At 39.6% G+C, this 25,916-nt stretch overlaps 1 protein-coding gene across 5 annotated transcripts in view; it reads left to right on the top strand.

The window, feature by feature from the left end:
• Positions 1–23,161, top strand: part of FRMD4B (FERM domain containing 4B) — a 360,926-nt gene extending 337,765 nt beyond the window's left edge. For all 5 annotated transcript variants that reach the window (XM_050781288.1, XM_050781285.1, XM_050781286.1 and 2 more), the window contains 7 exons: positions 129–354; positions 4,082–4,138; positions 6,127–6,274; positions 10,910–11,029; positions 11,916–12,727; positions 16,965–17,097; positions 21,445–23,161. In XM_050781288.1, the coding sequence (XP_050637245.1) occupies positions 129–354; positions 4,082–4,138; positions 6,127–6,274; positions 10,910–11,029; positions 11,916–12,727; positions 16,965–17,097; positions 21,445–21,565 (1,617 nt within the window). In that variant the 3' untranslated portion in view covers positions 21,566–23,161. The remainder of the gene's footprint in view (positions 1–128; positions 355–4,081; positions 4,139–6,126; positions 6,275–10,909; positions 11,030–11,915; positions 12,728–16,964; positions 17,098–21,444) is intronic.
• Positions 23,162–25,916: the final 2,755 nt, after the last annotated feature.

Here is a 25,916-nt window from a genome sequence, read left to right as displayed (position 1 = left end):
ATTTGGGAAGATAGTGTTCTCAAAGAACAGCTGATTCAAGAAAGTGCACAGCAAGTTTTATTACACAATGCATGTAAGAGTTGGTCATATGTGTCCGTAAAAATAAAACTATCATTGTATAAATGCAGGATCCTGCTTTGCAAGAACTGGAGAGTAATTTTCTAATACAACAAAAGCTGGTGGAAGCTGCAAAGAAACTTGCCAATGAGCCAGACCTTTGTAAAACTGTGAAGAAAAAGCGAAAGCAAGATTACACAGATGCAGTGAAAAAGCTTCAGGAGATTGAAAATGCAATAAACGAATACCGAATTAGGTGTGGAAAGAAACCCAGCCAGAAAGCAGCAGTGTTACCAGGTTAGTAATAAGTAAGGTTTTTTTTTGAGTCCCCTACTTAATACTTAATGGTACCTAGCATGTCCAAACCAGTTACCAGTTAATTTGGTGAGAGATAGGAAGAAGAACCAGATGATCAAAACTAAGTTTTCTTGTTTATTTGTAGACAGACTTTCACTCTTGTTGCCCATGCTGGAGTGCAATGGGGCAATATCGGCTCACTGCAACCTCCACTTCCCGGATTCAAGTGATTGTCCTGCCTCAGCCTCCCAAGTAGCTGGGGTTACAGGCATGCGCCACCACACCCACCTAATTTTGTATTTTCGGTAGAGACAGGGTTTCTCCATCTTGATCAGGCTGGTCTCAAACTCCTGATCTCAGGTGATCCACCCTCCTTGGCCTCCCAAAGTGCTGGGATTACAGGCATGAGCCACTGTGCCTGACAAAACTAAGTTTCTTAGGATAAAAATTGTTTGGAATTTCAGTTTTATAAGTATGTAAACTTGATTGAAAATTTCTGTAATTTATGAAGGCTATTTAAAGATATGGGCAGAATGGGCACAGCGCTCCACACCTATAATCCCAGCACTTTGAGAGGCTGAGGTGAGCAGATCACTTGAGCTAAGGATTTTGAGACCACTCTGGGAAGCATGGTGAAACCCCATCTCTTCAAAAAATATTTTAAAAATTAGCCAGGCGTGGTGGTGCACACCTGTAGTCCCAGCCACAGGGGAGGCTGAAATGGGAGGATCATTTGAGCCCAGGCAGTTGAGGCTGCAGTGAGCTATGATTGCACCACTGCACTCCAGCATGGGTGACAGGGCAAGACCCTGTCTTAAAAAAAAAAAAAAAGTAAACAAAATTAAAAAATAAAGATATAGGCAAATGGTCATGATATAACATGAAATGCAGAAAAGCCTGATATAAAATTGTTACCACAACATGATCTCAATTTTGTAGAAATATGCACACACAAAGACTGGCCAAGAACTATTTCAAAGTACTAATAGTTGTGAAATTTCAAGTAACTTAATTTTCTTCTTAATATTCTTCTGTATTTTCCAAGTTCTCAACATTATGTATTTATGACTTTCATTTTCAGAAAAAAAAGTAAACTGAGAACTCCCAGGTAGATTTAAAGTCCAATTGACCTTACATGTTTATTGGCATGGTTTTCAGCCTGGTGATTGAAATATGATTGTATTTTTTTGATTCTGAGAGTTTTTTTCCTTTACATTTTAACGTCTAGGAAATTGGGATAGTTTTGGTTTTTTTGTTTGTTTGCTTTCGTTTTTGTTTTTGAGACAGAATCTCTCTCTGTGGCCCAAGCTGGAGTGCAGTGCTACCATCAAACCTCACTGTAGCCTCGACTTCCTGGGCTCAGGTGATCCTCCTACCTCAGCCTCCCTAGTAGCTGGGACTATAGGCGCACACCACCATGCCCGGCTAATGTTTTGTAGACATGGGGATTCACTGTGTTGCCCAGGCGGGTCTCAAACTCCTGAGCTCAAGCAATCCTCCCGCCTCAGCCTCCCAAAGTGCTGGGATTGCAGGTGTGAGCCACCACGCCCAGCCTTGGGATAGTTCTTAACACACTAGATGGTGTGTTACAATCATACTTGGCAGTACTTTTTCAATTAATTTATTTTTTACTGGTATTTAAAATACATATCTTAGATTTGATGAAATAAGGTAAGTGAGTTTAGAATATACTTGGGTGTAGAGCAAATGATTTACAAAGCAGACGTTGCCTTTGGAAAGGGAATGCACAGCATCAACACACAAGTGTTAGTCCACTACAGCTGGAGAATGTAGAGTAGCTTTGACTGAACGTGAAATCCAGGTGGCCTTGGGGATCGTTAATTTCTGGACCTACAGATATGGGTTATTAGCATTGTGCTTAACTTCATGACCATTTGCTATGGCCCATTCATCCTCAAACTGTGCAAAATTCAAATGTTCTCCTTTACAGTGAAAGTATGCCTGACAGCTGACTATACTGGCACCTTGCCTTCAAGCTCCACTGTGTGTCTAATAGAGAGAGTTCACTTGTCTCTGATACAGCTTAACATTAGAGATTGATTGGAGAGCTTCCCTTCATAATGGTTTTGAATTTTACATTGAAGGATTATATTTGCCTAGAACTTTGTGCCAAAGCACTCAATTGAATATGGAATGATTTGCAAATGCAGATCAATGCATGTGAGATACTTATCTTTACTGAATATGTTTGTGGGTGTTTTTTTTTTATTGTTTTTTGTTTTGTTTTGTTTTGTTTTGAGACAGAGCTCTATCTGCTGCCCAGGTTGGAGTGCAGTGGCATGATCTTGGCTCACTGCAACCTCTGCCTCCCAGGTTCAAGCAGTTCTTCTGCCTCAGCCTCCCAAATAGCTGGGGTTACAGGCATGCACCACCATGCTTGGCTAATTTTTGTATTTTTAGTAGAGACAGTGTTTCACTGTGTTGGCCAGGCTGGTCTCAAATTCCTGACCTCCAGTCATCCGCCAACCTCGGCCTCTCGAAGTGCTGAGATTACAGGCATGAGCTACCATGCCTGGCCATGTTCTTTAACAGTTGATGGATACCAGCAATAGTCAGAGTGTTATGGCCATTGCCAGCCAGAACGCAGTGTCTAGGTAACTAAAGATTTAAGTCTAGCTAACATTTACTGAGCATTTGTCATGTAATGCTGGGAGCTGGGCTAGGGGCTTTACATCTGTTATTCTAACGCCTCACCCCAGCACTACGTGATAGATACTGCTGTTATCCCCGTTGTGGGGTTGAGCCAGGTGATACAGATTAATTTGCCCAAAGTCTCATAGTCGATAAATGGCAAAACCAAGACTTAAACCTAATTCAGTGGTTCTCAACCAGGGAGGCTGGAAATCCTATAATGCACAGGACAGTTCCCCAGGACAGAGGATTATCCAGTTCAAAATGTCAGTAGTGCCACTGCTGAGAAACCTGTTGAAAAGCTTGGCCAGTCATAGTGATTCACACCTTTAATCCCAGTACTTTCGGAGGCCTAGGCAGGCAGATCGCTTGAGCCCAGAAGTTCAAGACCAGCCTGGACAAAAGGTGATACCCTATCTTTACTAAAAATCCAAAAAATTAGCCAAGCGTGGTGCTGTGTACCTATAATTTCAGCTACTCAGAAGGCTGAGGTGGGAGGATTGCTTAAGCGCAGGAGGTTGAGGCTGCAGTGAGCCATGATCGCACCATTGCACTCCAGTCTGGGCAACAGAATGAGACCCTGTCCTAAAAACAAACAAGAAAAAAAAAAAAAAAAAAGCCCTTTCTTTCAGGGAGGGGTCGAAAGCCAAGTTATATTAAGAGTAGATTCTCAAATGAGGATTCAGATGTGTTTTATTTAACATTTAGCATTTATGATAAGAATGGCATGATTTTTCTTTCCAGTTTGTTGGTCGTAAGCACTAAATATGTAGGTAAAGTTTTCTTCCAGTGTAGAAGAAACACTGAAAACTAGTTTAAAACCAGCACTCCCTTGAAGTCTGTTCCATTTTAAGAAATAATCTAATGTAATATTTGTACCATATGTAAAATGTTCTGATTTTTATTAGTATATGAGTCCATTCTTGCTACGGTAGTTAATTATTCTTAATGTACTGTAATTAATTACATTTATTGAAATGAAAATAAAATACACTCCACTGAAAATTGTTTCTCTCAGCCCCCTCTAATTGTATAAATGCACAATTGCACTAAAGGCAGTTATTTTTATTCACAGAAGACATAATCCCCTCAGAGAGTAGCTCTTTGTCTGACACCACCACCTTTGATGATCGTAAGTGGCTCTTCCTTTTTTGGTTTAACAATGTGAGATATTCTGAAATAATTAAGATAATGCTCTTAGTTAAGTAAGGCCTATTTGTTTTTCTTTTGAGAAGAAGTAGAATAAACTAACTTACATTTATGCAAAATGGTTGGGAAAGGAAGTGTATGATTAACACCTACTCAGGTTAACTCAGTATTAATAACAGGACCACAAAAATCACATGACCTCAGGAAATCAGAATGCCCTCACAAGAGTATCTAAGTCTCTCAGTAAGGACTTTAAGGCTCTCTAAAGTGTTTCTTAACTTTTTATTTTGAAGTAATCATAGACTCATGGAGAGCTGCATGATTAATAGAAAGACTCCTTCACCCAGCTTTTCCCAATGGTGACATCTTATGTATCTGGAGTCCCATATAAAAACCAGGATATTAGATTGTACACTTTATCACTGTGTTCATCACAATATGAAATAAAATCATTGTATGTTTTACAATATGAAATAAACTTTCATATTCTAGATAAAGGAAAGTTTATTTTACTTAGGAAGAAAGGCACAGTTAGACATTGGGCTACCTGTCATTTTGTTGTTTCATAGGGGCAGGCTGCATTGATCGTAATGGCCTATATTTGTTCAATATATTTCTTTTCTTTTCTTTCTTTTTTTTTTTTTTTTTTTTTTTTTTGAGACGGAGTTTCGCTCTTGTTGCCTAGGCTGGAGTGGTACAATGGCGTGACCTCAGCTCACTGCAACCTCCGCCTCCCAGGTTCAAGCAATTCTCCTGCCTCAGCCTCCCTAGTAGCTGGGATTACAGGCATTAGCCACCACGCCCGGCTAATTTTTGCATTTTTAGTAGAGATGGGGTTTCACCATGTTGGTCAGGCTAGTCTCGAACTCCTGACCTCAGGTGATCCGCCTGCCTCAGCCTCCCAAAGTGCTGGGATTACAGGCATGAGCCACCGTGTCCAGCCATTTAATACATTTCATTATAGAATGGGTTTACTATCAACTAATAGAGTATTTCTTTGTCATCTCTTGTACTTAATCATGATTGAGTTGGCTATCTCTGTGGTATGACTTGAATTCCAGGAAACTACCCCCACACCGCTTTATCTTCCCCAAGTTTTATGGTGCATAAAATTTCACCACTGCAGAATTCTTCCTGTGAGCTGATGTTTGGTCATGCTTGCCACCCCTCTTTGAAAATGTAAATATCGGCCGGGCGCGGTGGCTCAAGCCTGTAATCCCAGCACTGTGGGAGGCCGAGACGGGTGGATCACGAGGTCAGGAGATCGAGACTATCCTGGCTAACACGGTGAAACCCCGTCTCTACTAAAAAATACAAAAAACTAGCCGGGCGAGGTGGCGGGCGCCTGTAGTCCCAGCTACTCGGGAGGCTGAGGCAGGAGAATGGCGTGAACCCGGGAGGCGGAGCTTGCAGTGAGCTGAGATCTGGCCACTGCACTCCAGCCTGGGCGACAGAGCAAGACTCCGTCTCAAAAAAAAAAAAAAGAAAATGTAAATATCAGTGGGAAACATAACAAGCCTCTAATGATGCAGCGTAAGTCAGTTTCCTTACTTTCAATGACAGGATAAGCCTTTGGCCAAAGAGGCCTAAAAACTTTAAAAGTAAAGGTGAACAAAAATGATCCAGGCCAACTTCCCCTTGGTTCACACTGGAAGTTTTCTTTAACATAGCTTTTTAAAAGCTGCGGTATTACCCATTCCCCTTGAGTGCTTTACTCACTCAGAGTGACACCTGTTGAATTTGGCAAAAGATGATTCAGGTCCCAGAAGAGTGTTCAGTAATTTCATTTTTTCTGGTGTATAAAATATAAAAATTAACTTCTTGAAAGTTATGATCTTCTAAAAATATCATCTTTGGAAGAACATTTTATTCACTAAATCTTCCAATTTCTTTTTTGAGATGTTGGCAAGATATTTATTTACCTATTAATTGGCCTACTTATTTTTTCATTCACCCATTTACTTATTATAGCCAGTGACGCCTTCACTCTTGCTGGGCAGCGATCAAGTTCAGTACCTCATTCTCCAAGAATTCTTCCCCCCAAGTCTCTTGGTATTGAGCGAATCCATTTCAGAAAGTCGTCCATCAATGAACAGTTTGTGGATACCAGGCAGTCCAGGTGAGAGGTCGTATCGTCAGTAAGGTTAATGCCTCACAGCTAGGAAATTTTTCCTCCAAAATGCAATGTATGGTTGATACATTTTTACATGTTTTTATTTATCCTTCCAAAAGATGTTATCTTATAAAACTGGGGCATAGAAACTGACCCAGTTATTTGTTGTTCACAGCAAATGAAAATGTTTTTAATAAGTCTTTTAAAATGCATTTGACCATTTCCTTGACTTTAAAGTCTATTTGATCTATATTAACTTATAGGGACATTAATTATCATCTGGATTTGGACATACTGTCCACAGTTCAGTTTCATAGTCACTGGTCTAAGGAAATTAAGTCCACTCTGCCAAACCAAGTAGCAGGACTGATTTCCAGTCCTGCAAATACACATGGAACTTAAACTCATAATCTGTAAAATACATAATCCACGCATTTTCCCAGATATCTCAGGTAAACATTATCAGGGCAGTGAGACCAGGTTTTAGAAACATGACAGGCCAGTGGTTCCCAGAATTTGGCTGTATGGGTCAATCCTTAAAAAACAAACAGTTACCAGCTGTTTGCTTTGCCTAAAAAGAAATTTTCCAACAGGTTGAGTGTGGCAGCTCATACCTATAATCCCAGCACTTTGGGAGGATCACTTGAGCTCAAGAGTTGGAGACTACCAGTCTGGGCAACCTAATGAAGCCCCATCTCTAAAAATTTTATAGACAGAGTCTCTTTGTGTCACTCAGGCTGGAGTGCAGTGGTGTAATCTCAGCTCACTGCAACCTCTGCCTCGTGGGTTCAAGCAATTCTTCCACCTCAGCCTCCCAAGTAACTGGGATTACAGGCACGTGCCACCACACCTGGCTAATTTTTATATTTTTAGTAGAGACAGGGTCTCACCATGTTGGCCAGGCTGGTCTTGAACTCCTGACCCCAGGTGATCCAACCACCTCAGTCTCCCAAAGTGCTGGGATTACAGGCATGAGCCACTGTGCCCAGCCCCAAAATTTTTTTTTCAATTAGCCAGATGTGGTGTTGCATACCTAGTCCTAGCTACTTGGGAGACTGAGGCAGGAGGATTGCTTGAGCCCAGGATTTCACGATTGAAGTGAACTATGATCGTGTCACTGCACCCCAGCCTGGGCAACAGAGCAAGATGCTGTCTCAGAAAAAAAAAAAAAAGGAAAAGAAAAGAAAAAGAAAACAAAAGAAACATTCAAACAAATAGCACCATGAATCCATGAAATAAATGACATTTTTATATCAAAAATATATTAACTATCATTGTTGTAGTAATACTAATCAAATGAAGTTAACATTTCACTTAATGTAATGTTAATTTCATGTTATATTAACTTCATATAACATTTCTATTGAGCACTTACTTTTTTTTTTTTTCCCCCAAGACAGAGTCTCGCTCTGTCGCCCAGGCTGGAGTGCAGTGGCGCCATCTTGGCTCACTGCAACCTTTGCCTTTCGGGTTCAAACGATTCTCCCCCCTCAGCCTCCCAAGTAGCTGGGACTCAGACGCCCGCCACCACACCTGGCTAATTTTTGTATTTTTAGTAGAGATAGAGTTTCATCATGTTGGCCAGGATGGTCTTGAACTCCTGACCTCAGGTGATCCGCCCACTTCGGCCTTGCAAAGTGCTAGGATTACAGGCATAAGTCACTGCGCCTGGCCACTATTGAGTACTTACTGTGTCCCAGATACTGTTTATGTTTTTCCTAGGCAATTTATTAATGAATTTAAACTTCATGACAACCCTGATAGTGTTACTACTGTCATTACCCTTTACAGATAAGCACACTGAGGGCCAGGGACCATGAATAACTTCTTTGGGTTCATCAGCTAGTAAACATGGGAATCAAGGTTTGAACCTCGGTAGCCTAGAACTTGGCAGGATCCAAAGCTTGCGATCTGATTTCACTGAATATGTTATACCGCATCTCAGCAAAGATGGGAAGTATTTGCTCTACAAGGGCCAAAAATAAAATTAAAAAAAATTTAAATAAAGGAAATTATTCTCAAAATCAAGGTAGATTATTAGATTATTCAAGTTGGATAAATTGTGACTTATGAAAATATAACCTACACATTGTTATATTTCTATTTTATTTTATTTTATTTATTTTATTTTATTTTATGTTTTTTTTTTATTTTTTGAGATGGAGTCTCACTCAGCCACCCAGGCTGGAGTGCAGTGGTGCGATCTCAGCTCACTGCAAGCTCCGCCTCCCAGGTTCATGCCATTCTCCTGCCTCTGGCTCCCGAGTAGCTGGGACTACAGGCACCCGCCACCATGCCCGGCTGATTTTTTTGTATTTTTAGTAGAGACGATGTTTCACTGTATTAGCCAGGATGGTCTTGATCTCCTGACCTCGTGATCCGCCCACGTCAGCCTCCCAAAGTGCTGTGATTACAGGTGTGAGCCACCGCACCTGGCCACATTGTTGTATTTCTAATTTGTTAAAGGCCAGTGAAAACTTTATCACATATCAGCCCAGTTTGTGGATTCGCATTTAGGAACTTTTGCCTGAAATGGTAAGAGATCCAAGGAGCTACAGCTGTGCTAGCCAGTTTAATTAAAAGTAAATAAAATTTAAAATTTGGTTCCTCAGTCATGCTAGCCACAATTCAAATGCTCAGCAACCACATGTGGCTAGTGGCTATCATATTGGTCAGAACAGACACAGAACATTTTCATCACTGCAGAAAGTCCTGTTGGATAACATGAGACAAGTGAGCTTCTTATGTTAGGGAAAACAAAGCTATTTCAGCAAAAGGAAGAATTATAGCTGGGAATCATTGTCTTAAAAATTATTGTACCCACATCTCCAGTCACTTACGATGGACTTGCTCTTTGATCCAGCAATTTCATTTAGGAATTTTACTACCGAATCAACTAACTACATGTAGGATACTCATTATAACCTTGCTTACACTAATGGCAAATTGAAAACAAAGTACATAATTATGGTAAATCCATACAATAAAATGCTATGCAGTCATTAAAATAACACTGTAGACAAATATTAAGCAACATAAAATGTTAGATACAACTTAACTTTTTAAAAAATGAGTGTTGAAAAAGAATATATAGTAAATCTCATGTTTTCTTGTTAAAAAATAAATACATATGTTTATATATAGATACATGCTTATAAGTTTATGTGCTTAGGAAAAATAATCTGTAAACAGTTAGTGTTGACTGGCTATATATAAGGTATCAGATTATATAGGCGGTGGCTCAGAGCGCCTGTAATCCCAGCACTTTGGGAGGCTGAGCGGTGCAGATTACTTGAGGTCAGGAGTTCGAAAACAGCCTGGCCAACATGGTGAAACCCCGTCTCTACTAAAAATACAAAAACAAACAAACAAAAGATTAGCCAGGCATGGTGGTGCACACCTGTAATTCCAGCTACTTGGGAGGCTGAGGTGGGAGGATCACTTGAACCCAGGAGCTGGAGGTTGCAGTGAGCCAAGATCACGCCACTCTCCTCAGGTCTGGGTGACAGAGTGAGACTCCATCTAAAAAAAGATTATAGACATTTAAATTTTTCTTTTTATCTGTGTTTTTAAAGTTTTCTCCAATGAACTTAGACTTGCTTTTGTAGTAAGTAAAATTTGATCAAAATTACTTTTAGTTAAAAAAAATTAACTTCCATCCTGGCTAACATGGTGAATCCCTGTCTTAACTAAAAATACAAAAAAAATTAGCCAAGTGTGGTGGCAGGTGCCTATAGTCCCAGCTACTCAGGAGGCTGAGGCAGGAGAATGGCATGAACCCAGGGGGCAGAGCTTGCGGTGAGCTGAGATCGCGCCACTGCACTCCAACCTGGGGGATAGAGCGAGACTCCATCTCAAAAAAAAAGAAAAAAGAAAAAAATAACTTCAAATTGTGTTGTCACTGTGCTGGGAAGTAGACATAGTGATTTAAGGATGTTGCTCTTAGTCCAGGGACCAGCAAACAACAGCCCAGTGGCCAAATCCGTCCTGCTGTTTTTGTGTAGCCCATGAGCTAATAATGGTTTTTATATTTTTAGGTAGCTGGTGGTAGGGGGATCAAAAGCAATATTTTATGACATGTAAAAATGATATGAAATTTAGCATCCATAGGTCATTTTCTTGGAACACGGCCACACCCATTCTCTTACATATTATCCATGGCTGCTTTTGCACTGCAATGGCAGAGTTGAGTAGTCGCTATAGACACCATCTGGCCCACAAAGCCAATAACTATTTAGTATTCTAGACTGTTTACAAAAAAGGAGTGAACTGCATTATACATCCATCCCTGTTCACCACCAAGATTTGATCATCTAAGGACTGTTTTGAATGTTCAAGTGCCTACATAAACAGCTCTAGTCGCTTTGAGTCTTTTTATTCAGTGTACTCTTTATTAAAAGTCCTTTCTTTCCCTACATATTTGTGACTCAGAAAGTCAGACCATATATGCTTCCCCTAAAACTCATCTAGAACAGACCAGGAAGTGCCCTGGTGGTTTAGTGAACCACAAAGACGCCCTTCCTATCTTTCTCCCTATTTTCCCTTTCCTTGGGCTTCTAGTAAGTTTCCTATCTGCTTATGACAAGTTTGCCAGAGATGTTGAGAGACTCATCATTTCCTGAATTCTTTTTCTCATCACAGAGAAATGCTGTCGACACACAGCAGCCCCTACAAAACTCTGGAGAGGCGGCCCCAGGGCGGACGAAGCATGCCCACCACGCCAGTTCTTACCCGAAACGCCTACAGCAGCAGCCACTTGGAGTAAGAGAGCTTCATTCTCATTGCTTTAGCTGTGTTGATTTTTGCTTTGAGGTTCTGTCTTGCTTTGTTGTGTTTTTTAATCATTTCAAGTGACTTTCTATAGCAGGACCTTGTTTTATGGTTTTACATTTTCTGCTAACTTATGGTTTCAAATATGTTGGCAAAGAAAATGTATTTGACTTGTTCAAATATACATTAGATTTTTAGTACCTTAATTTCCCCAGTCACATATTACCATTCATTATTCAATGGTGAGGATGAAGTTAGTAACAATAGCACCATTTGGAAATGTTTGTGAGTGCTGTGCTAAATGTTTTATATGCACTGGATTATTTAGTCCCTACAGCAAGCCTTTTGTGAGGTAGATATTAGATATTGTTTTCATCGTCATCTTACAAAACAGTAAGCAAGATTCAGAGAGGTTAAATATCTGGACTGAGCTCATACAGCTGGGAAATAGCAGTGCCATGACTCAGCCCAGACACCCCTGACCTGCACTTGAATGTACCATGTCTTCCTATCCTCTAGGAAGACAGTACCCTCCAAAGACACGTTGGGTTTTTTTTTGGTTTTGTTTTTGTTTTTTCCAGGCTCTGATGCAAACTGTGCATCCTCAGTCTATGTCTTTCCCTACCCTTAAGGAAGGATTTCGCTTGTGGAACTAACAGAACCTGGTTGTTTTCTCATTTTGACTATGGTAATGAATTTACGTGTGAGCCAATAGATTTGGTGAACAAATGGGTTCTGTTGTGCCGTCAGCTTTGGCAACCTTCAAAGTCCTATTGCGATTCACAAGCTGTTCAGTCATTCAGCATGGTATTCTTTTTTCCTATTTGGGTCCTCCTTTTCTTCTTGGTGTTGACAAATTTGCCTTCTCCTCTTTCAGACCTGAATCTTCCTCTCAGCACTGCCGGCAGCGGAGTGGAAGCCTGGAGTCCCAGTCCCACCTGCTCTCCGAGATGGACAGCGATAAGCCATTTTTCTCCCTCTCCAAATCCCAAAGAAGCAGCAGCACAGAAATCCTCGATGACGGGTCTTCTTATACAAGCCAATCAAGCACGGAGTATTACTGTGTGACACCAGTTACAGGCCCCTATTACACCACCCAGACCCTGGACACTCGCACCAGGGGTCGGAGGAGGTCAAAGAAACAGAATGTTTCTACTTCAAATTCAGGAAGCATGCCCAACCTAGCACAAAAGGATAGTTTGAGGAATGGTGTCTACTCAAAGAGTCAGGAGCCACCGTCTTCCAGTTACTACATTGCCGGGTACACGCCCTATGCAGAGTGTGACTTTTATTACAGTGGTAGTTATGTCTATGAGAATGACACCGAGGGACAGTATAGTGTCAACCCTTCCTACCGGTCCTCAGCCCACTATGGATATGAGCGCCAGAGGGACTACAGCAGATCATTTCACGAAGATGAGGTTGACCGGGTACCCCATAACCCATATGCAACTCTCCGGCTGCCAAGAAAGGCTGCCGCAAAATCGGAGCACATCACCAAAAACATCCACAAGGCCTTAGTCGCCGAGCACCTGCGTGGCTGGTACCAGCGGGCCACTGGGCAGAAGGATCAGGGGCACAACCTGCAGACCAGCTTTGACTCAGACAGGGGATCACAGAGATGCCTGGGGTTTGCGGGGCTGCAGGTACCTTGTTCTCCAAGCAGTCGTGCATCCTCCTACTCTTCAGGTGAGAATACTGTAAAAACACACGACACCTGGATTTTATTTACATCATGTTTCCTGCCCACCCAGAACCGCTTCACGGATCATGAGACCAGTACCCAAGGTCAAAAGAGTGGCAACCATTCGGTGGTAGAACCCCACAATAAGAATTTCCAACTTAAAAACAGTTCTTTCCAGCTCTCCAAAGAACTCGGTACACGAGTCTAATGAAGCAAACTGTAGATTCAAATCCAGCAAATATTGATTGAGCACTTGCTCTCTGTGCTGCCCTGTGTTAGGTTTTTTTTTGTTGTTGGTTTTTTTTTTTTTGAGACAGAGTCTCGCTCTGTTGCCCGGGCTGGAATGTGTTAGGGGTTTCACTTGCTTTATCTTTTTAGGATTTACATTGACAGGCACATCTCTTAAATGTGTTCACGTCATTGAGGTTTGATATTTTTAAAGAATAAACCCTCAGGTAAGCAGAAAACTTTAGAATTATACATCCATCGTTGTTCACCACCAAGATTCAATCATCTAAGGACTGTTTTGAATGCTCAGGTGCCTGCATAAGGCTCATGAGAATCCTGATAGGACCTGGCATTGATTAAGCCCTGTTCTAAGTAATTTGCTTTTTTTTTTTTTTTTTTGGTAGAAACAGGGCTTAGGTCGGGTCTTGCTATGTTGCCCAGTCTGGTCTCAAACTCCTGGCCTCAAGCAACCCTCCTGCCTTGGCCTCCCAAAGTATTGGGATTACATGCAAGATCCACAGTACCTGGCCACGCACATTGTAATTCACTATTCATATATACCTATGTTATGGTTGACTTAAGGGATTTTCAAAGATAATTTTGATTAGAGATGTTTCCTTTTTACCCTTGATATTGACTTTGGCCCCTAACTCTGCTAACATTTGTGGAGGACTTCCTGCCTACTCCCAGTTGTGCTAGGTACTTTAAGTAGAGAAATAGAAGATAGGGGAGGCTCTGTGTATGGTCTTATTTATTCAGCAAATGAGCAGGCACATTCAAAATGTGGAGGACCCAGTGTTGAACTAGTTCCTGGTCACGATGAACTCAGAGTCAGCAGCCAGAAGAATGTTTAAAAATTAAGCAATTTTAAAACTCTGAGAAATGATTTAAAACTCCGAGAAATTCTCAAACTGCCAGAAAACCTATAGGTCGCGAGTCTCGCCTTCTCCCTTATTAGCATGACACCTTAGTGAGACATAGTATAAGGATTCCTGAGTCATTGCATAATAGTCAAGTGAAAACTACACCTGTAAAAAAAAGTTTCATATACTTGTTGACAAGAGGCGTTTCCATGGAGATTTCTATTTGGGTTCAAGTTTTCTCCTATTTGTGCAGGACTTTGGACTTCTACTAGGGATGTCCCATCTATTACCACATCTAACATATGAAAGGGCTTCTGTAATTATTTCTTATTTATGGCTCTGACCTAGAAAACACCTTTCTTCCTCTTAAAGTTCAAGATGTGAGAAAGTTTCATAGGTCAAACCTGGGCAGGATGGGCAGAGTACTACAAGGGAAAAACCAAGCAAGGAGGGCTGAGATGCGTGTGGATGGTCACTGCAGCACGGGACTGGGGTGGCACCCAGGGGAAGCAGGTGTAACTGAGGAACCTCAACATTCCTGACTGTTAGCTTAGTAAAGGTGAGATGGAAATGAAGCTTCCTGTTTCAGACCTGGTGTGAGCTTTGCTGACAGTAGCAAGATGTGGCCCCACAGACCAAAAGGCATCACTCTTTAAAGAACTACAGGGATGGAATCAGTACTCCCAGAAATCCCTTCTGGATTTCCCCTCATTTCTGTCTCCACTTTATAACTGCAGAAATGTATTACAACAGGCAGGCATCATTCTCATGGAGAGATAAATTTCCAGTTATTTGCTAGATTAGTCCTAGGTTTGTAGTCCCTTCCAGCCACCTGAAGGCTCTCTCGGTGGACTCAGTTTTAGTAATGACAACTACTATTTGTTGGCATCTTACTAGATGCCATGCACATTCAGCACATTACGTGCAGTCTCCTATTTAATGTATGCAACAGTTCTATATAGTGATTGCTATTGTTATGCTTATTGTTACTATCCTAATTTTGCAGCTTAGGCAACTCTGGCTACAGAGTTTAAATAACCCAAGTCCAGAAGCTACTAAGTGGTGGGGTGGGGATCTATCCTAGCTCAGCTTTTTTTTTTTTTTTTTTTTCTTTTCTTTTTTAAAGAGGCAGAGTCTCAGTCTGTCAACCACGTTGGAGTGCAGTGACACCATTATAACTCACTCAGTCTCAAACTCCTTGGCTCAAGATCCTCCTGCCTCAGCCTCCCAAGTAGCTAGGACTACAAGTACGCACCACCATGCCTGGCTGATTTTATTTTTTTTGTAGAGACTGGGCTCTGTTTCCCAGGCTGGTCTCCAACCCCTAGCCGCAAGTGATCTTTCCACCTCCGCATCCCAAAGTGCTGGGATTACAACCGTGAGCCATCACACCCAGCCCCCTAGCTCTGACATCTTAACCACCAAGGCTCAGAGCCTCTGATTTACAGTTCAGAAATGGCTTGGAAGCTCAAACTGAGAGTGTTACATCAGTTAGTCAAAACCTCATGACATGCAGGGCCACAGATGAGTTTTGAAATGTGTTTGTCCTATAGTGATCACAGGCAGTTTGTGGGGATGAGAGAGAAGAGGAGTAGGTCTGAAGCCAGAAACAGGAAAAGGAAAAGAGATGGAAAAGAGCAGTGCTGGTTTCTGAGTCTTGGACGAGCATCATGGCGTTGTGGTTACCTTGTCCATCCTAGGCATGGAGCAGAACTGGTTTTATAGAGAGGACAACAAACACCCAGTGATGAGGCATTTGTTGGGCTTTGCTCCCAAATTATGCCCTTGTCTTGTTCCAGTTCAGTTCTTCTGTAGAACTAAATCCCTTCTTCCTGAATTCCTTCCTGTGCTAGTTACCACCTCGCCTCCCTGACCCCACGCCCCATACACACACTTTTTTAAGACAAAAAATAGCCTTGATCTTGCTAGTGGCCAGTGTTATCTTTGGCTGAAGAATAGTCAAGTCTCAATACGTCAACTTATGGAACACATTTCCTCCAAGGCCTCTGACAAACCCAGAATCATCATCTCACCTTTATAACACCATAGCATGAATGGGAAGATTCTCGCAATATATGAGAATTGTTTTCTTGCTTGTCTTTCCAGTTATTTTAAAAATTATTTATGTATTATTATTATTTTCTTTTTGGGGATAGGATCTCGCTTGGTGGCCCAGGCTGGAGTGCAGTGGTGCAAACATGGCTCACTGTAGCCTTGACTTCCCAGGCTTGAGTGATCTCCCATGTCAGCTTCCCAAGTAGCTGGGACTACAGGTGTGCACCACCACGCCAGGCTAATTTTTGTATTTTTCGCAGAGATGGGGTTTTGCCATGTTGCTGAGGCTGGCCTTGAACTCAGGGGCTCAAGCGATCCTCCCACCTTGACTTCCCAAAGTGTTGGGATTACAGGCTTTTGCCACTGAGCCTGACCTAAAATGATTTTTATTATTTTTATTTATTTATTTATTTTGAGACAGAGTCTCACTCTGTCACCAAGGCTGGAGTACAGTGGCGTGATCTTGGTTCACTGCAATTTCCACTTCCTGGGCTCAAGCAATTCTCCTGTCTCAGTCTCCTAAGTCGCTGGGATTATAGCCATGCACCACCATGCCCGGCTAATTTTTGTATTTTTTGGTAGAGACAGGGTTTCACCATATTGGTCAGACTGGTCTCGAACTCTTAGCTTCAAGTAGTCCTCCCGCCTCGGCCTGCCAAAGTGCTGGGATTACAGGCTTGAGCCACTGCGCCTGACCCCAACCTAAATTATTTTTTGAATTGACAAATTTATCTTTCAATTAATCTTATTCTCAATAATATTAATAGTTATCATTTATTGAGTGCTTACTCTGTATCAAGTATAGTGCTAAAGATTTTCATAATTACTTTAATCCTGGTATCATACCCATACAGAATATATTAATATTATTATCCCTACTCTATACATGAGGAAACTGAGGCTTAAAGAGGATAAACTACTTGCCTAAGGTCACATAGCCAGGAATTCACTAAATTGGAATAGGAACTCTGTTACTTCAAACCCTCTTAAATCTCTGCTCTGACAAAGCTGATTGCAGTGTTCATCTGAATGACTTTAACGATTTTTCACTTTTAATATCTCCATTAATTTTATCTTTTTCCATTTTTATTTCCAGTGTCTTCTACAAATGCTTCTGGGAACTGGAGGACCCAGTTAACCATAGGGCTGTCGGATTATGAGACTCCAGCACATTCTTCTTACACCAGCTGCTATGGCAATGTCTATAATCCTTTACCCTCTCCAAGCAGGTGAGGAGGCGGTGCTTGAAAATCCTAGGAGCCTGTTCCAGTTCAAAAGAATTCAAGGATCCTAATTTACAAACGTCAGATAATCTAGTTCAGGGGTTGGCAAACTATGGCCTGTGGGCCAAATCCAGCTGCCACCTGTTTTGGTAAATAACGTTTCATTGGAGAATAGCCACACTCATTCACTTACACGTTCTCTGTGGCTGTTTTTGCACTATGAGGGCAGAGCTCAGTAGCTGCACCAAAGCCCAAAATATCTGGCCACCACAGCCAAAAAGTGTCTGGCCTTTAAGAAAAAGTTTGCTAACCCCTAATCTAACTCATTCAAATTTGACCCTGTTCTTCAGTATTACATTGAATTCTTGTATATTTCCTCTAATGTTTACAAAGAACTACTTGCACAGACACCAAAGCCAAAAATATCTGGCCTTTAAGAAAAAGTTTGCTAACCCCTAATCTAACTCATTCAAATTTGACCCTGTTCTTCAGTATTACATTGAATTCTTGTATATTTCCTCTAATGTTTACAAAGAACTACTTGCACAGACACCAAAGCCAAAAATATCTGGCCTTTAAGAAAAAGTTTGCTAACCTCTCATCTAACGCGTTCTGTTCTTTAGTCTGTACATTGAATTCTGAGTCTGAAGCTTTTTTAAAAAATTATGGTACTTGAAATCCTATTAGTGATAAGTCCATTTAAGTCTCTTTTGAAACCTTGCAGGAATAATCTCTCTACTCCAGGAAAGGCTGTTCGTACCAAGGTTCCTCAGACAGTTGGTAGGCTGGATTTCAAACATTTGCTGCCTTTTTATCTGATCCTATGTTTGTTATGAAGCAACAGACACAGCCAGCTGTCCTGTTTGTCTGTAAAAGTAGTTCTTTGTAAACATTAGAGGAAATGTACAACAGCAATTTGTTAAAACTGATTTTTTTTTTAATTGCAGACTCTGAATTACTTTTTAAAAAAATTCTTGTTATCCATAGGAATTAAGTTTGAAGAGGTCATTTGTCCCTTTTACTTTCCCACAAAAGATAATCCACACCCATGGTACCAAGAAGTAGGACATTTTCTGTTTTTTTAGAATGTGTAATTTTGATTCCTTTAAGTCATATTGCTTCAGGCACAGAAGACTTATACAGGCTACAACTTATAAAGGTTTCTATGCTGGTAAATTTGAGAATTTAGCAGTTTCTTATTAAGGCACTCACTGTTACAAGCAAATTGGAAATATTCAGGCCCAAATGCCTTTTTTTTTTTTTTCTCCACATTCAGTGGGAGTTTTTCTTGGCTTGAAATATTAAGCCAATTGTCTCAGCTAAACAAAGGGTATACTCAAAATAGAATTGTAATGAAAATATACTTCAGAAGATGTCACATAGCTTGGACTTCTGTAAATAATGTTTGAAAATGAGTTAGGAGCAAGAACCAACATGACTGGTCTAAAATTTGAACCGAACTTTTCAGTTTAGTTCTAACCATTTTTTAATAATATATTTGCAAATTATTTTCATGTTTGTGTAATTTTACTTGTCTTTTTGTTGACTCAGAAATGATAATACAGTTTTTGGTGCATTACGCAGTTCTAATATCCTTAACACTACTGTCATTGGACTCAGGGAGTGTTAAGCATTTTTAGAGAAAATCTGTTTTTACAAAGTCTGCTCATATGTATCAGACAGCCCAAGATGGCTTGATAGGGGATCACAGGGGGCATAACATACAGGAAATTAGAAGCTATTTAAAAATCCCTATTGTTTGTTTGTGTATGCGTATGCATATATGAGCTCATGGTGGAAATTTTATAATAAAGAGATAAATAAGTAGGAAATAAATTAGCCATAATTCCACTATCCAGAGATAGCAGCTCTTAACATTTTGGCATATTTTCCCCATTTTTCTCTGTCCACGTAACATGGAATGATATTGTACATACAGTTTTATATCTTATGTTGTACATGAAATCCTACATCTCCGTGTTTTAAAAAACTTAACATCATAACATAACCATGTTCCCATGTGTTTTAAAACTCTTTAAACCTTATTTTATATGACTAAGATGATATTCCCCTCAAATGAACCCTAATTTACTTAGCAGCTCCTCATTTTTTGAAGTTTTTTTTTTTGAGAGGCTTTTAGATTTTTCTTTTTCTTATTAAAGTACGGCAGCCATTTTTACTTTTTTTCTTTCCCAAGATGGAGCCTTGTTGTGTTGCCCGGGTTGGAGTGCAGTAGTGTGATCTCAGCTCACTGCAACCTCTGCCACCCAGGTTCAAGTGATTCTACTGCCTGAGCCTCCCAAGTAGCTGAGATTACAGGCACGTACCACCATGTCTGGCTAATTTTTGTATTTTTAATAGAGACGGGGTTTTGCCATGTTGGCCAGGCTGGTCTCGAACTCCTGACCTCGTGATCTGCCCGCCTTGGCCTCCCAAAGTGCTAGGATTACAGGAGTGAACCATGGCGCCCAGCCCAGTATTGCAGCTGTTAACATCTTTGTCCAAAATATGTGTCTGAATCCCAGATTATTTTCATAGGATACATTCCAATAACTAGAGTTAGTGGATTAAATTGAAAAGTGTATTTTTTAAAGCTCTTGCTTTCCAGAAAGATGTGCCACTTTGCTCTTATGGCCACAGAGATACGGAAGTGCTTATTCCCATCCATTTGTTTATTTAGGGTTCTTTTTAGGATACAGTCTGATCAATTTAACTTAACCTATTAACAAGGCAAGGATAGTAACAATCATTCATAAAGCTTTAGAAATTTGCTCTAAAATTCTGTACATTGTTTTTATGAAAACATGATTTTTAAAATAAGAGGGAATTAGGTTTTAAGATAAAAATGAAAAACTAGATTTTTCCCTTAAGCCAAAGATTTGAAATGCATAGCAATATGTTAGTGTTTTGTTGTTTTTTAAAATAAAGTGTATATTATTTAAAGATCCTTTGCCCTAGAGTATCCAGGTCTTAAAATTATAGAAAGGTACTAATTTTTACCAATAAATTTTTTTTCTAGTACAATTGGCATAATTGTCATTAGCATAAACTTTCCAAAGTAGAAATGTTGAAGCTACCTAGTACATAATACAGTGAAATTCTTGGCTCTACTGCTGCAAACTGTATTTCCAAATAACTTTTTTTCTTTCACCTCCTATTTTCCATTCCCTTTCTCCTTTCCTATCTAACTCTATTACTAGGCAAAACCAAGGGCTTCTATCCCCAAGAATGGTTGTGTCTCCAGAAATGAGATCAGTTGTAAATTCTCTTTTGCTAAGTGTAGCCAGCTGTAGTAAGTACAGTACCTTTAATCTGTGTGTTGCTTCTTGCATAGCAGGAGTTTTGCTTGCACTGACTGATGTGTGAAATTATGAAATCTGCCTTTGTTTTTTATGTTACATGAAAACACTAAAAACCTTTATTTCCAAAGCTCTTCTTCCAAAGACTTTAAAAAAAAAATCACCTTTACTAAAATACTTTGGAATGTAAAATATAAAAGAAATCAACTAACCATCTAATCTCTCTTAACCTACCGTGACAATAATGCAGTTTTGCTTATCAGAATGGTTTGTATGATAGGATGCTCTCACTTGGAATTGCCATCTAAATATGCCTATGATTTTTTAATGTGATGCTGTTTCCTGGATCACTTCCAATTATGCCTGACCCATAAGCCCTAGGGATATCATGTATGTCCCTACGTGCCCCTGCCACCTTCTGAATGTATTATTTTGTCCCTGAGGAAAGCATCTAGCATATTCCCTTAATTTGAAGAATACTTAAAATGTGATTGTCACAATATAATTTTTAAAACGTTAAAAATATAACTGTCACACAAATAAAAATGGGCATGGGCCAAAGATTTATTGAACTCATTGATAAGTGAACTAGCAGAATGATAAAGCTGGTTCAAAGAGAATTCAAGACACTGAAAGAGAGAATGTTGGAAAAGACTACCAAATGAGATACAAAACCAGTTAATATCCTATAGGGCAATAAAACTGTAACCATAATCTTTTTTACTAGACAAGTTATTTGTATTGCTTTGAGACAAAAGTCTACAAGTTAACATGTAACTTAATACAATCTGGGTCCTGATCAATGGTAAATACAAGTTAAACAAAGGTATGTCTTTCCAGAGAATTAAATAATCCTTTTTATGGGCCTGTTAAACAATGCTCCGGTTTGACATTGAAAGAACATGCAGTCATCCTTCTCCTTTGCCTTATCTCTACATTTTGGGAATTTTTTCTTAATAGTGCTTCCTACTAACTTCTTTAAATGTAGTAGTCTTTGTGCTGTGGGGACAAAAATATGGCCACAAGTAGTAACTTTTCTGGTTTTCTTTAATAGACAATACACAGAAATCAGTCAACTGGATGGTACAGATGGAAACCGGCTGGAAGACAACCTGGAGAGTAGTGAGCAGAGACTCTTTTGGCATGAAGATTCAAAGCCTGGAACATTAGTCTGAACTGCAGTTGGACCTCTTGACCAAGCACTGCGTTCTCACACTAGTGTGCCTTGCAAATCGTATTCGTCTTCCGAGAGGATGTTCGTTTTAGAAACCTAAAGACATCAAAGGTTGAAGAGAAGACTTAGTTGCCCTGGAAGTGAATCAGTGAATCACACACGAAGCCCCACAAAGCCCCTGAAGGAGGATTTGGCCTTTCAAACTCTAGGCACTAACCTAACTGCAGGGTCTGCCCACGTGTTGAAGTACTGCCAAGAGAGGACTCAGTGTGAAGCCTTCATCAATAGCAAGCACTTTTTAAGGGAATAAAAGATGTTAAAGGCAAACCTCAAAACCATGAAAGGGCGTTCAGGATGTCCCATGGCAATAAAGACAGGGGAAATCTCAGAGCACAATTCAGCAGGATGAGAAAAGGGGAACCAGAAGCTCCGGAGTCACTGCTCACCTCACAGAGTTTGAATTCGCGAGCTGACAAAGAATAACATGCTCTTTCTACACAGACATGGACAATTTAGACAGTATTGGAAGATTACTTGAAGCTGGATTTTCATGAAGTTCTGAATGAGTGTAAATGTTTTTTAGGATATTATAAAGAGCGGTGTTTTTCATAAGTACCATAAAATGGGTTCTGGAAAAACTTATTACCATAGCATCCTGTAATATAACTTATGGTAGCAGATTGGGGAAAATGAAGCAGCCCACTGAATAATTGACAAAGTCTGCTTGGAGAATGTTTTAAGGTACAATATCATTGAGCTCCTTTTTCCTTTCTCCACTAATTGCATGATGAGCTATTGTTCTGGCTGGTAATTCTCCAACTCGGCTGTCATTTGAAGTGGCAGACTTAATATGGAAAGTTTTTATAATTATCAGTTTGAAAAAGTATTTTAAGATGATACAGAAGGCATCCAAAACAACAGAAAAAAAAAAAAGCCACGTCATTTTAGATGAATTGCGTGCCTTAAAATGGTGAACATTAGAAAATTAAACAAGTCTGAATTCCACAAGTAGTTCCAAGTCACCAAGTGACAAAAACAAAGTTAACGTTAAAAAACAACAACAGCGACAACGACAAAAAACTCCAAGCTGCAGTGGATTTAATTATGAGGCTAAAACTACCTCATACTTTCCTGGGAAGAACAAATTAGCTATGGTTTATTGTAGGGTTTTGTTTGTTTGTTTTTTAAAGCAAATTATTTCCATATTCCAGTTTGATCTTTTTTGTCATCTTTGTTTCAAAATTCCATAAAAGGTGCTCCTTTCCTCCCTCTTTTATACAAGTTTCTTGTTCATATTGTGAATAGAAAAGTTTCTGAACAACTTTTTGGAACATTTTCTATCTATATTCCAAAGCATGTAATATATACATAAAAATGATTTGTTAAACTGGTCCTTAGTCATTTGTATAATTAGAAATGAAGTTTAGGGAAAATTTTTGGAAAAACAAGCAAAAAAATAACTTATTCCTTTTTTGCATATTTGTATAGCCTTCTAGAAACAGAAATAACCCTTTTGCATATTCTTTTATTGTTCTGACTTTTCAAGACCTATTATTTTTTTACATAGGTCAATAAACGAAAGGTGTGCTACTGAAAATGTTTACGTATTCTTCCGTTTATGTCAGGGCTTCATGTGAAGCAGGTTGCAGTGTTCTACTTCGAGTAATCATACTGGGCAAGATTTCGGATTTTTAGTTATAGTATTACCATATTTTATTCCAGGTTGTACATTTTTAAATATTTACATTTGAAAACAGGGTTCATCTTTTGATTGATGGCATATTCTACTTGAATTGGCAGTTTTTTCTTAATAGTACATTAAAAATAATGCTGTGTCTTACAATAAAGTTGCCTTAGAATTGATGAAATACAGTAGTTTGTCTCACCGAGGATGACTGATGAGAATTTTTAGGTTTTTTCATCTTGGGAATGTTGTTTATTTGTAGCAGGTAATTTATACTCATTTCACAAACTGGCAAACAGGTCTTCTAAATTCAAGAAATTAGTTCTCTGACATCCTTTAATCCTACATAATGCAGAGAAGGGAGTGGAAATGAAATATAGGGAGACCTTAATATTTCCATACATGTATCTTGCATAAAATAACATTTTTCTGTTCCAGAAATGGTATGATTACAATTGCAAGTATGCCTTGAAAGGGCAAGTATCACTTGGCTCCCAAAGAGGAAAAGATGGTATAGAAATGGAAGCTCAGGGCCAGGCATGGTGGCTCACACCTGTAATCCCAGCACTTTGGGAGGCCGAGGTGGGAGGATTGCTTGAGCTCAAGAGTTCAAGACCAGCCTGGGCAACATGGTGAAACCCCATCTCTATGAAAATACAAATATTAGCCAGTTGTAGTGATGTGTGCCTATAATCTCAGCTACTTGGGAGACTGAGCTGTGAGGATGGCTTGAGCCTAGGAGGCGGAGGTTGCAGCGAGCCAGAATCGTGTCACGGCATTCCAGCCTGGGCAATAGAGCCAGACCTTGTCTCAAGAGGGGAAAAAAAAAAGGAAGAAAGAAATGGAAGCTCAGCAATCCTATTGCATGGATTTCTTCGTCTCTTTTGAAAAACATTTCTCAACCACATTGGTGTTAAACCAATTAAACTACATTATTTATTAAAAGCCAAAAAGTGACAAGAGTACATTATTCAACATGTAAGTTTCCTCTTTTTTATTACAAAATACCATATACTCATGGTAAACATTTTAAATGCAAAACCAAAATAGTACATAACAAAAACATAATCGTGCCCATTAGACTAACTCTCAGATATGATAGTTAATTTACTGTATATTTGTTTGGATTTTTTTTTATGCATATAGCAACTTTTTAAAAGTCCAGCATATTACAAGTACAGTTTTACAACTTAGTTTTTTTGTTTGTTTTGTTTTTTGCCTAATATATCTTAGGCCTCTGTATCAAGACATACTGAACTACCTCATAAAGATGTATGTTTATTTAGCAAGGTGGATTTTTTAAATTGCCTCACCTTCCTTGGTATTTGTCTATTTTTCAACATTTGAGAAAATTTTTCAAAATTCTTCCTTGTATTCACAAAAGCTTAAATATTATAAGAAATAAAGATTCCAGAATTGTTTTAAACTATTAGTTTGTTCTGTTCTTAGGAACAAAGGCTCAGACTAAAGAGTTTCCACAAATGTGAGAGTCCTTAAAGAGCTTCCAGAACTGGAAGAATGACTTTCTTCAGTACAATAGGCAAGTTTAGATTATTTCCTAAAGTAGTGCTTCTCTAACTATCAGTAGTGAAAGACCAATTTTTAAAATTTCCAATCCATTGTGTACCTATAGTTTTATAAAGTAAAATGGAAAGCAAATTACTAGAGGAGAAAAGCTAATTCAGAAAAAGATAAATTAGACAATTGAAAAAACATAAAATACACATCCCTATTTATTATTAGATTCAACAGACATAAAACTACTCTGTCAAATTGCAATCAAAGTTTCTCAACACCAGCTCTCAATTTCTATACTAACCTTGCCCCACGTAACAGACCACCCTTTACTAAGCACTGACTTGGTGTTATGTCAAGGGAGGTGCTTCATCCATGCTTGTCAAGACAAGCCAATAGTTGTCCTCTGTTATCTCACAGGGCATGGAGACACAGTCCATTTCCAAAGAGAAAATCTTTTGACATGTACACAAAGCCCAGAAGGTAATGAAAAACTTAACTCCTTTTTCAGCTCAAAAGTTTAGTGAGCCTCTTATGTCCTGTTTCTCTCTTTTCTTTTCTTCTTGTTCTTCTTCTTCTTTTTTTTTTTTTTTTTTTTAAGATGGAGTCTTGCTCTGTGGCAAAGGCTGGAGTGCAGTGGCATGCTCTCAGCTCACTACAACCTCTGCCTCCCGGGTTCAAGCAATTCTCCTGCCTCAGCCTCCTAAGTAGCTGAGATTGCAGGTGTGCACCACCATACATGGCTAACTTTTGTATTTTTAGTAGAGATGAGTTTTCACCATGTTGGCCATGCTGGTGTTGAACTCCTGACCTCAACTGATCTGCCCTCCTCAGACTCCCAGAGTGCTGGGATTACATGTGTGAGCCACCATGCCCTGTTTCTGTCTTTTCATGTGCCCCTCCTCTGGACCTCCCTGGGTCTTTTCTACTACTCTCCATGCCTTCCACCCCCATCCTTGTGCCACTTTGGAGTAGAAAAAAGAAAGTATGTCCTGCTGCAAAAACAAGTTGGTATTTGTTGAATTCTAGTTCAATGTACTCCAGGCTGGTGTTTAAAAGTGCTTTATATGTATTTTCTCATTTAATCCCCACAACAGCCTAATGGGGTATATAGTGCTAGCTAATCTCCATTTTACAGAGAAAGAATCTGAGA

Source organism: Macaca thibetana, chromosome 2 (assembly GCF_024542745.1).
Source record: "Macaca thibetana thibetana isolate TM-01 chromosome 2, ASM2454274v1, whole genome shotgun sequence".
Classification (NCBI taxonomy): Eukaryota; Metazoa; Chordata; class Mammalia; order Primates; family Cercopithecidae; genus Macaca; species Macaca thibetana.
The sequence above is the reverse complement of the archived record's forward strand: the minus strand, read 5'-3'. Positions and strand labels throughout refer to the sequence as shown.